This window comes from Rhamphochromis sp. 'chilingali' (genome assembly GCF_963969265.1).
Source record: "Rhamphochromis sp. 'chilingali' genome assembly, chromosome: 17".
Lineage (NCBI taxonomy): Eukaryota > Metazoa > Chordata > Actinopteri > Cichliformes > Cichlidae > Rhamphochromis > Rhamphochromis sp. 'chilingali'.
The window spans coordinates 21,784,228-21,796,798 of record NC_137944.1 but is presented as its reverse complement, the minus strand read 5'-3'; the positions used below and the strand labels follow the sequence as shown (position 1 = coordinate 21,796,798).

The following is a 12,571-nucleotide window of genomic DNA, read 5'->3' as shown; positions in this document are numbered from 1 at the left end:
TGTTTAGCCAGGTTCTGTTGTGAGGCGAAATTGGTCGCAAAAAAGTATCCGGTGTTGTACTGAAAAACACCTTAGGCAAATAGTCAGCGTCACGTCCCGCGGCGTTCCTGAGGAACACAAAAGTTGACCTTCCGCGTTCTTATGCTACGTGCTAGCATTATGGGTGAAATACAGTAGAATAATCCTAACCATAACCTTATCCCTAACCTTAACCAGCACTTTAATGACGTTAAATAGTGTTTTCCAAAGTGATGTAAGTAAAATGAATGAACATGTGTAGATTGATTCCAAACGGTTCTCATGTTTCCTCATTTTTTTCCGATCTCGTCATTTAGGGACGTGTCGGGTGCCCGGAAGCGTAATATGTTGACGATTTGTCACCTAGCGTAAAATATTACGTTTTGGGAGTGAGAACGTGTCGAAATAGTAGTTTGCATGGCAGATGATGACTTGTCTCCGAACACTTGCCAACTACTCAATAATTAGTTCAGAAGCTTTGAAAAGTGTGACTCAAACAGAGAAACATCTTCCAAAAGGTGCTGGTTTCACTTTGAAAACAAATAGTCTCTGTTTCGAGTTTCAGTACCGCTGGGTGGTTAGTTAGTAGCAAACTATTCCTAGGTTTTTGGTGCAGCACCCGCTTGGCGACCAATTTCACCCAGTGACAGACAGCAACCTAAAGCAAGCCCCACTCACTAAGAAGTTGAGGATTACAGCTTTTCCCCTCGTAACCAAGCTCTTGGGGGTTGCTGGACTGGGTCTGTGTGACTGAGGCACACAGGCCTAATCTCCAGTAATCTCGGTAGGAAACAGTTTACATTCTTTAGAAGAAGTGAGTAACCTGTTTTTTTCACCCACCTGTGGCTTCTGGTGTTCACTTCAAAATAATGTTTATATGGACCAAAAGAGTGTGTCACCTGTGACTTACTGTCAGGAGTCATAAGTGAGAATTTCTGTGACTTGTAATATTTGTGCGTGCTGAGCACGAAGACAGAAATGTAACTCTTTTCAATTAACAGATCACTTAAAAGAATCTTGTTTGTTGAATTTTCTCTGCTAGAACAGTGGTTTGAATCCCAAAAAGCTTTGTAGCCAAAGGATAGTGCTTGCACTGGACAGCTGCCAGTTATTTTTGTATGTCTGCATGTGGTGTTAAGCAGTGTTCTGCCTTCCTCCCCAAAGGGTTAGGTAGCCCTCCTACCGAGTATTAGACACAGACGCACATACACATAGCACACACAGTACAGTGTTTCCCAGACCCTGTGTGGTGCAGTAATCCCATGTAGTTATTCAAGGTCAGACTCCTCTAATAGACTTTTAATAAAGTTTGTGTTGGGGGGGAGGGGGGTGTTGAGGGGAGGGGGGCTGTTGTTTGTGTGTGTACAGGATAGACACAGTCGTATTTGAGCGTCTGGAGTCTGTGTCTGGCGGATGGTTTTAGCACAATATATAACAGGGTAAATTCAGCCTAACAGTATTGGTTTATTTGATAATAGAAGATTTATTTTACAATTAATTTTATAATAGCAGTAACTGGGATGTCTCGACATATCATTTGAATACTTGTCAGAAAACTATAAAAGTGTCAGTGATAGTTGTGATAAGAAGGCACTAGGGCTGTGCGATATGACCAAAATCTCATATCCCGATATAAGACATCTATCGTCCCGATAACGATATAAACCACAAAAATGTAACATTTTCTGTAAATTCTGTGAATCTCGGGCAGCTCGTCTTGCGGGAAGTGTTTCCAGCTGCGCGTCATGTAGCTGGAGTCGAGTGTTTTAACCGATGCATGAAACTCTACATTTTTAGAAATAAGTTGTAACGGCCGCCGTTTTCTTTGTGAGTATTTATTACACGGCGTGCTGCGGGGAAAAGCCTGTTCTAACGTTTGAGTCTAAGGTTTATTTTTTTAGCACCTGGCGGCTCTTTTTTACTTCTCATCCGTAAATAATCTGCTCTTTCACGTGATTCAGTTTATTTCGAAAAGTCTCAACAGGATCTTGAGCTTTATTGTGAAAGGTTTATGTGGAACATAAACAAGCGGACACGCGATGCTGTTACCGTCGTTGTTGCTAGCCACAACGCATAAAAACAGGCGCTTGTCCGTCCGTAGTGTGGTTATATAAAATATAAGAGAAAGAGAGAACTTTAAGAAATTAATATAGCCACTACTGTGACCATCAAAACCATGAAAAAATATTGCAGTAAACAGTTTATTTTGCGACACCACGAAACAAACGATAGCGTCAAATGAAACGATAGACGTTTTTATATCGTCATCCGATATATATCGTTATATCGAACAGCCCTAGAAGGCACTATTAGTATTATGAGTATCCTGGATCTTAATGGGTCAACCCAACCTAGACATGTGACTAATGTTAATGGCATAATACATAATCAATCAATAATTAATCCGTTTCCGAAGCAACCGCACCCCGAGGCTGTTCTAAGGGGCTCATTGTAATGGCCCCTGTGCAACTGTAGCGAGAGCTTGGACTTGTACCCGGTAGGCATTGGACTTTACCAGGGGTGCCCTTTGGTACAGATCGTGCTAATAATGTTTAGAAGCGCGATCAGGTAGCCAGGCAGAAATGCTCAAAAGGTGTAAACAGCAGCCTGTCAGTAAATTAGTTATGGAGACAATTTCTTGGAACAGCCAAGATAGAGGGTGCTGGTTTTAGAGGTGTTAGAAGTCTCTGCATTTTGCCGACCGTGTGGTCTAGTTTGCTTCACTGACTGATAACCTCCAGCTTGCACTGAGCTGGTTCAAAGTGGCATGAGTGACAGTTGGCACCTCCAATCCAGAGGCGTTTGGTTTCAATGAAAGAAGCCTGGGTTGCTTTGCTGGATCCAAGGCGAAGGAAGTTGGGATTTTGTTGACAAGTAGAGGAAAGGTAATGAGGGAGATTGACAAACTGGAGTGACAATTTACTGACTGATCTACCTCCCCAGTCTAACCTTTGCCTGGATTTCAACATCGTGCTCTGCTTTAATCTGGAATCTGGGCTGCTGAGACTGCTGAATAAGTGGCAGAAAACTAATTAATGATGGGTAGATTAATCAATTAACGTATCAGTGGACCGTTTTTGGAAGTGTTTTGCATCTAAAGTTTTTGAGACAAAATCAAGGTGGAGTGAGCAAGTATCTTTGAAGGATTAGTTAGATGTGCATAGCAAGCACAGAAAGAACAGCGAGGGATACAGTGCGTACTTCTTTTATTTAAAAAAACAACAAAAAAAAATCTTCCTACATTTAATGATAGCTATCTGCCTGTCAGTCACGTAAAGGGATTGCTGTGCTCTAGAGAATTACACCTTTACACGCACGCACATGTACAAACACATCAACACATCAAGGTTCACGTAAGGATAGGCCAGGAGCGAGGGGAGGAGTGAAAAAGAGATTGAGGGAACGACAGGCAGGGGGTGGGAAATGGATAAGAGATTAATTGAGAGAATGGTGACTGAAAGATGGATAGATAGGGAGAGGAGGAGGAGAAGTGAGGTGTGTTTGTGTGTGCGTGAGTGAGAATTGGACCCATATAGCTAGGAGTAAGAGGGGAGCCATCTAGAGAGTGAAGAAGAGGTAGAAACAGAGAACGGGAGGCTCATAATGAGAGAAAGGTATTGAAATGTGAACCTCTGATTAAGTTTGACATTTAAGATGACATATTTTGCATGCTGTTACCCCATTACAAATGAGTCCTATACTGTGGTAGAGTGGGTCTGCAACTGAGTCTACGTGTGTGTGATTTGCTTGGCAGGAAAGAATTGGGCCCCTGCTACACAGCAGACGAAGAGAGAATGTGTGTGTAAGTAAAGATTCTGGCATTGATTAGGGACCTGGTAGTCAGCTGAAAGCTTTTAGTTTTAAAATGGCAGGTGGACTCTGTCTCGCGGTGGTTTTATGTTGTCCTCCTCTTTCTCCCTATTTCTGTTTGACTCTCGAACCCCCCTCCCTACTTTCAATTAGACTCCTGCCTCTGCAAAATCAATTCCCAGCTGTTACTGGTTCTCCCGAAAAAAGAAATCCTCTCCTTGGCCAACTTTCTCTCCCTCATCCCCGTGTTTCTCGAAGAGGCCAGACACGCCCGCCCTCCCATCCAGGACGCGAACAGAGCGCAGCGCAGCATCGTGCGCTCGCGACCATTTCCTATTATTGCGGGGACTGATCTGTTTCGTCTCAGTGGGTACTAAACCGTTTACTTGCACGCTTTCATTAATATTGTCTTCAGCTGCTTTCATTCACTGGCACATAACCTAAAGCTACAAGGCACTGCAGCGTGACTGCCATTTTGTGCATCGGTGGACTTCCTAGAAGAAATAATTGTCTAAATAAATGACTGCTGAGTGATACGACATTCGTGAGAGCCTTAACAAATGCAGCAACATTTTTTGAACATAAAATTGAAGCGATTAACATATTTTATTTTTCTTGTATTCTTTTATTTAAGAAGTTAGAGTTGCTCTTTTGGGCAGTAGCACATCATGATAAGGTGATCATGTTATTTTCAATTTTTTACTGAAAGAAAAAACATTTCTACACTGACACAAAGTGGCAGTTTTAAAAAGGAAATTTCTGAAATGTTGACTTAGTGTGAACCCTTGCTGCGTAATGGACCCGAAAGTGAGCACGTCTTTAAAACCACCCATGTGTGATGCATACATGAGCCATACCGGATCCAGTCTCAGATATGAAGCTGGAAATGCAAGTGTCTGATAGCCACAAGATGTATGAATAGTCCAGCAGCTCTAATGAGGAAGCTCAGAGGAGCCTGCTCTCACATTTCTGCAAAGTCAGTCATTGTCTGTGGTTTTCTCAGCTAAACTTCCACACACAGACTCAGACCAAGATATTTGGGAGGCGATTGTTTTGCTAAATTAGTCAAAATAAACCTGAGTTCAAATTGCGGCTTGCAGAATTGTTTTAAACCCCATAGTCATTATATTGCAGGCTGTACGAGGGGTGCCCAGCGGGAAGCCTGACCTGTAGCATGACTCGATCTTCAGTGTTCAAAATAGGCCCGAAATGTGGTAGAATCTCTTTAAAGCATTCAGTAATGAGTTTGCTTTTGTGGGTATGCAGTGACTTTGAAGGATGATAAAAGGTGGTTTATGAAATATACCTATGAAGTGATGATAAACACTGATTTTCCACATGCAGAATGTGAACTTGTTTTGGACATCACAGGAAGCTTTATATTCAAATCATCTACTGTTTTTTTTTTTTTTTATATGTGTGTGTGTGTGTGTTTGGGGGGGGGGGGGGGGTGTCTTGTTAGTATGTGGAGCTTATCTGCTCCTTGCCTCTTTCCTTTTTCTCTCCTCCTATTCTCCCTTTCTTTGCTCCTGTCTATCCATTTCCCAAGACAATCAGCATTTTTTCCTTCTTAAAAGAAGAAAACACATTTGTGTTCCCGTCTAAAACCTCTCATCCCCTCCAAACGTCTACGCTCCTTCCTTTTACTTCCCTTTCACAGTGCCAGGATTCTTATTCCAATTAAAAGTCCTTACCCACCATCTCCCTCGTGCGTTTCTTTCTCCCTGACTCGTACCTCTCCTTCATGTGCACCTTACTTACCCGTAAGTTGTTCTATCTTTTCCAAATCTCACAAAGTTCCAGTAAATCAGAAGAGAGGAACAGAGATGGCACCGCGAGAAGAAAGCGAGGACAGATAATGAGGAGCAGGAGAGATAGGGACAAAGAGGGGGAGAGGATGACACGAAGAGCCAGAAAGCAGCGCATCAAGAAAGAGAAAGAAAAGCCAGAGAGAAGTCTGTCTTTGTAATAAGACCTTGACTTTAGCTTTATTTCTTCATATGTTGCACATTAATCCTTTGTTTATGAAAGATGGAGATGCCAGCTACAGCTGTCCCACGGGGAGGGAGAGAGCACAGATATCTGGAGGCAGCAGGGATATGTGGATGTGTTGAGATTCGGTATCAAACCCATCCATTACCGTGACTCAATAATATGCATTTAGAGAATTAGCTTGGAGTCACTGTGTAAAATGGTTGAGATGTACTCGTAATCTGTTTTCCTCCATTAGAGAGATCTAACTTTGTTCTCTGAATGACAAAGGCCTCTTTTGATTTCTTATGAGTCGCATGAAAATTCATTGCCAGGCTGGCGGTGCACTAAGATGCCGTAAACATGATGTGGTTGAAATGGAGTAAGATATTGTTTATATAACCTAATTAAAGCAACATGTGTTAGACCCCTACAAAACGCATGACAAACGACAGGAGTGACCTCCGTTGTCGTTCGTAGCGTTAAAACAAGCTGATTAATTTGTTCTTTTTGTGACAAAGATTGTATGAATGGCCAAATTAATTGCTGACAATTAATCACTGGAGTAAGTGAACAAGCAGAATTGACAAACCTTTGTTGATTACAGCCCCTCAAATATGAGGGTTTGTTGCAGATATCTTTGGATTTTTGACTGATGAGAAGGCAAAACAAGAAATTTGAACACGTCAGCTCTGATTCTGGAAAAGTCTTCTTGTAAATAACTGACGTAAAAGCAAATGCTGTTTAGCGTGCATGCGAGCGCTTGGTTGAAAATACCTGCTGGTTTGAGTTTGAACTGCTCGAATACGATGAAATTTTTGAAGTTGATTTATAGCGCTTCTCTGGAAAACACGAGCGAGCCACACAAAGAAACGCTGAGATGTAGCAAAAGAGTAAGTTTCACAACAAAGTTCCCCAACATGGTCCTCCGTCTGCCACATGCGTCTGAAACTTACCATACTCCTGTTGCTGCGTCTTTCAGCAGTTGTCGTTGGATGATTATTGGCAATTTTAGATAAAAGCCTCACTGGTGTTGGGACTAATTGTAGTTGATGGAAATGATTAGCTGTCACATTTATCTTTGCTGAGGTATTGAGGCCAGTGTGGTGTATAAGGGCTAATTGTAGCTAGTAGCAGTAGTTGTTATGCGGTATGTTGTGGTGGGTTGTACCTAATTGTAGTTGATAGTAATGGTTCCAGTCTGTGTATACAGCCTGGAGCAGACAAAAGCTCTGCTGCGACATTGAGAGACACACACACACACACATATATACAGATGCTTACACCCAAAAAACACACAGTCGGGCCTTTAAAGACACACCTCTGCTTCCTGCCCGCATCCAATAAAAGTGGCACTGAAGTATGCATAAGACCAAATGATTCCAGCATAAATAAATAAAGGCTACAGAATAATTCCTTCTACTTGCTGCTGTGTTAATGCAAGAATTGTCATCACCGGTGAACTTACTAAGTCACCAGTCGGATGGATCATACAGGGCATACGGAAACATAGTTTAGGTCAGTCAGTGCTTCTTAGGTCGGGGTTTCAGCTTCATTGCTTTACCACAACGATCTGTAGTTTTCCACTGTGTGTGTGTGTGTGTGTGTGTGTGTGTGTGTGTGTGTGTAAATGATGAATTCTGACTGGGTGTGGTCGACATCAGATGAGATTTTCCCCTTCTCCCTGCACTCACTCACACTCTCCCGCTCCCTCTCTTTCCCTACACACACACACACACACACACACACACACACACACACACACACACACACACACACACACGCGCACAGGGCGAGTGCCAGGGCTGGTCTAGGCGTGGGCCCTTGCAGACATAAATGCTTTATTTTAATAGTTGTATGGCAGAGAGAGAGAGTGGGAGAAAAAAGGCAAATACTACAAAGGCCACGGAGAGATTGGATTCAACAAAAACAGCACCCCTCTCTCATTTTCTGTTTTGCTCTCCTCTCTATCTCTGTTTATTAAGTATTTTCTAATCCTCTAGATAACAACAGAACGCTGCCCAAATATGGGTATTGTCACTGTGCATCATCACCCGATTATGGATATTCAAACTTATTCTCATATTTTCTTTAGCTGTGTGTGTGTGTGTGTGTGTGTGTGTGTGTGTGTGTGTGTGTGTGTGTGTGTGTGTGTGTGTGTGTCAGTTCTCTCACGCTTTAACTGTTTGCAGGTTGCTATCAGTAAATAACAACAAGCTTTTGTCTCTCACAGATGCTCACAGGGTGGTGCACATGCTTTCTGGGTTTATCATCAAATAATGCATTACTCACACATAAAACCCTCAAAGACAACCAGTGTCTTCCCCCCTCATATTGCATTGATCTAAAAGTGATCAGTTTTGGCGTCAATCAGGCGTCGGTTGGGTTTGACTTTGTTTATGACCAAAAGAAATGGGTGTACGGGCTCTCCGGGTTGACTGTGCACCCCCGAATATGAACCGAATGACCACAAATAAACACAGATGCGCGCATATGCGCACGCACGCACACACTTGTGCAAGGAAGACAAAAAAAAGAGCAAAAAAACAAAACGCATGCAGCATCTCCCTGTCACGACTGTTGTGAACGCTACAACCACAATTGTTCCCCTTTTGAACAAAAGAAAGATTATGGTTTAACATAAAACACATGTTTGGTTATTTGATGGCTTTGTACAGTGATTATAAGGGAAGGAGGGGAGGGGGGGAGGGCAGGAACAGAAAGAAAACATTTAATGATGGAATTACTTAAGTTATTGTTGCAATTATTCTTGCATGTGAAAGAGGGCAACACAGAATAAAAAAATGACTTGGCACTTCATTTCTTTGATATTTGTGTTTTACACAAGGATGCGCAAGCAGGAAAAAGGTGAAAGGTCAAGAGAGAGAAAGAGGATGAGTGGGGCGGGACAAAAGCAAAATGTGACATGGGGGGAAAAAAGTAGGCAATCAAAAGAGGAAACCGAAGGAGGTGATGCAGATAAAAGTGTGAGAGACAGTGAGAAATGAGAAAATGAGAATTTGCAAGCCAGAAAATTAATGAAACGTTAAAAAAACAACCAAAAAAAGCAAAAAACCAGAGGAGCAAAATGGGAATGAGAAATTTGGAGCGCTTGAGGGAATGAATTGCAGTCTGCCACTTCCCTCATCCCTCTTTCTGATATGGGGCGTTCGGTTTGATGTGGTTGTGCGTTGGCCATTCTCCCCGTCTCCTCTCCTTCATCTGTCTCCCCCGTTTCTCTCCATGCCTCACCCTCCTCCCCCCTCGCTGTCTCTCCCGTCTCTCTGATATGGTTTGGGTTCTTGATGTGGTCACGTGTTGGAAGATTCTCACGGATGGTTTCCATAACGATAAAAAGATTCACTCCCCAGTTGGGTTGAAAAAGGAAAAAAAAAAGTTGTTCAATGGGTGCTTTTTTTTGGTGGGGGGGTGGCCGTCACATTTCAGCAAGTACCCGCCCTCCAAAAAAAAAAAAATCCTGAAAAAGAAAAAAAAAATCTCTCGCAGCTGAGATGTTTCTGATTTGTTGCGCCTGTTTTTCTTTGACGAAGTTTGTGGTCGAGGATTGTCGCAGATTTTGGTGTTCAAAGAAGTCTGTAAATTAAATCAAAGCTATTTTGCGCACATACTGTACATCATTGTCAGATAATTGTATTTGTGTGCATGTGTGGCGTTATATGCAGAATATTACTGGAGTTTGAAAGGCTCTGTATCTTTTAGTGTCTCGAGGGAAGTCAGCTTGCTGTTTTTTTATCCCCAAGCTCCTTCTTCTTCCTCCCTTAATACATGGTAACAAATCATAATTTTCTTTTTCTTCTATTTTTATGTTTGTAGAAATGGTGAGGAAGAAGAATCCCCCTATCCGGAGTGTGGGAGGCGAGGAGGAAGAGGAAGAAGAAGGGAAGAGGCCAGCGGGAGAAGAGGAAGAAGAAGGCGAGGAGGAAGGGAGAGTGGGAGCAGAGGCCGAACGAATAAACCGACCCTCTGAGCCGGAATCCTCCGAGCGGGTCAGAGGAGATGAGGAGCAGCAGGAGGAGGAGGAGGGGGGAGAGAGCGAGTGCATTTCCTCGTCTGTCTCTCCCTCGTCTGTTGGCGATCGCTACGGTAATGAGGAGCGAGGGGGGAGGAGAGGAGGAGGCAGGGGAAGGGCAAAGCAAGGAGGAGCAGCGCTGACGGACAGGCCGGAGAGCCAGTCGGAGCCTGAGGACGGGGACAGAGCGGTAGAAGAAGGGGAGAGAAGCGACAGAGAAAGGGGGGAGGCAGATCATCTCACCCCTCCTCTCCTCTCTGCCCCGCACCTCCTCCCAAGACAGGAAGGAGGGGAGGAGACCACGACCGATACCCCTCCGCTTTCCTCCAGCCCCTCTCCTAAACTCCAGGACTTCAAGTGCAATGTGTGTGGCTACGGTTACTATGGCAACGACCCGGCTGACCTGGTGAAGCACTTTCGGAAGTATCACCTGGGCCTGCACAACCGCACACGGCAGGATGCTGCTCTGGACACACACATCCTGGCACTCCACAACATGGCTCCCCAACACACACCTATTGGTAACTTCAGCTTTCTCTGTCCAGCGCTTATTATAGAAATGAGTTTATAATGGAGAATGAAATGTATGACCCTAAAGACCTGGACAGTCATAGCAAATATGAACCAGTACAGGAGAAAACTGCCAAAAATACATATGAGTTCATCTATTTTATATATATATACATATATATACTTTGAACTTGTCTTCCAGTAAGGACATAGCAGTTACTTAGAAAAACAGCATGTTGATTCTGAGTCTAGTTTTCCTTCTTCCCAGATGTCAGGCTAGTTCTCACATTTTTTTTGCCTCAAGCAGCTTGAGCCCTCTTTGTTTATCTGTTTCTACCAGTCTGACCCCTTCTTGCATTTCTCATGTCAGACATACAGGCGGGACAAGGGCAGAGGAGCCAAGCCAAAGACTTGGGGAAGACAAGACCAGAGATACAGAGTCAGCAGCATAGGACAGTTATGATGAATGGCACATATGACGTACAGGTAAGTCCTGGGTGTGAAATACTCATAAAAGTGTTTAAAATACTCCATACTTTAATAACTGAATATATTTAAAAAAAAACAACAACTATGTGCTGTAGTAGCCCTTTTAAGGAATTTTAAAAGGGGTTAAAAATAAAATAAAATAAAAACCTCCTCAGTCCCACAGAAAGCCTTAATTTTTGGAGCTGATTGGCTTTCATAAAAGTCAGTGTGGTATTCCAAAGTACTATTTTTCTTGAAGTTTGCCAATTTTGGTATCTGTGGCCCATTTTCCACAGTATGTTCTCAGATTTGGTGACTCTCATCCTGCCAGCATGCCAGACTGCAAAAGGCATTTCTTTTCCCATTAATTTAGAGCTTCCGCTCAAAGTACCAGGAAATTTAACTCCCAAGGATTTTTCTCTCACGCCATCCAGACATGCTTCAGACGGTTGACTGTCTATATTTCCAACCCTTGAAATGTCGTGTGTGTGCGATCAAAAATGTTAAGTGCTGCAAGCCTCACCCAGAAATTTCTATACCTATTGAAAAGTATTAATCTCCCGGGGAGTTTTTTTTTCTTTTCTTTTGTTCAGGGGTAAAATAATTTCCCCACAGTAGAAATTGTTAACTGTTAATAGCCCCTGGAGTTAGTTCCTGCAGCGTGGAAGCTCTCATAAGCCGTTTTTCCACCACAGGAACTTTTCCCAGGGTCTAGAAACTTTTGGAGGGACTCAATATATTTCCATTTGTCAAGTAGCCTAACTGCAGCGTTTTGTCTCATCTCACAGTCATTTGAGATGGTTTTTTACTTCAAGGTATTCCGCAGAATTTGTTGAGTATTGCTTGTAAATACCACATTGTAACTCGGGCCTTCATGTCTGATTCAGAGCGCAAGAACGAGAGAGGGAATGAGAGAGACTGAGCAGTTGTGGTCAAGCATGCTAGAAAGTGAATGTGAACAAACCCGTGAATCAGACAAACCAAACTTTATTTTCTGGTTGTTTCTCAGTGGTTGCGTTCTGAAGTAGTGATAAACAGGCTTATATTGTTTCACAACCCTACGGGAAGGTGCGTGGTTAGATTTTTTTTTATAACCAAAAGGGAGGCTTCAGCCTGTCCGCCGTGGATGCTCTGTCTGTGTGTGTATGTGCACGGAAAAGAGGCACGATGGAACGTCATCTAAACTTTTTCAGACATCCCACACGTTAAAACAGCTAAAGTGATGGGCCTGGTCTTTTCTTTACCGCAGTGGAAATGTAGAGAAACAATGACAAGGATCAGGGTGTGAGCTCCACACAAAGAAATAGTAAAGAAACATGTATTTCTGATGTGTATTTCCTGTTAGGCTTATAATAATGCTGTTATTACACACGTACAAATGATGTTATTTAAATATACTTTTATTTTGCACATGCCACGTATTTATGCGGATCAGGTATAAATCCAGTAAACTTTATGTAGTGTGAGAAAAATGTGAAAGTGGCCACGTTGACATCATCTGAAACTTTTTAAAGTTGTTGTTGTATTTCTTTTCCACGTGGGTTACCTTGGAAACAGATTTTTTTTAAGATAACAAACACAAGTTGACGCACTTATGCCTCGACTAGAACTGGTGTTAGAGATTATGGCAGGGCTCCGGCACATTTGATATAATCTTATAATTAATTATACAACAATTTTCTTTTATTTTGTGGTAAAACAGTAACATCAGAAATATGCACTTATGGATGCAATGCAGTCTCAGTCTTGTTTGCATATGTTTAA

General features: G+C 42.6%; 1 protein-coding gene and 1 long non-coding RNA gene across 5 annotated transcripts in view; both read left to right on the top strand.

Annotated features, from left to right (window-relative positions):
• Positions 1-12,571, top strand: part of LOC308384407 — a 373,851-nt gene that overhangs the window by 229,470 nt on the left and 131,810 nt on the right. The gene's annotated exons all lie outside the window — the stretch shown is intronic.
• The window catches only part of trps1 (trichorhinophalangeal syndrome I), a 118,314-nt gene that overhangs the window by 40,065 nt on the left and 65,678 nt on the right, over positions 1-12,571 (top strand). For all 3 annotated transcript variants that reach the window (XM_080862943.1, XM_080862944.1, XM_080862942.1), the window contains exons 3-4: positions 9,634-10,350; positions 10,710-10,825. In XM_080862943.1, coding sequence (XP_080719069.1) covers positions 9,634-10,350; positions 10,710-10,825 — 833 coding nt within the window. The remainder of the gene's footprint in view (positions 1-9,633; positions 10,351-10,709; positions 10,826-12,571) is intronic.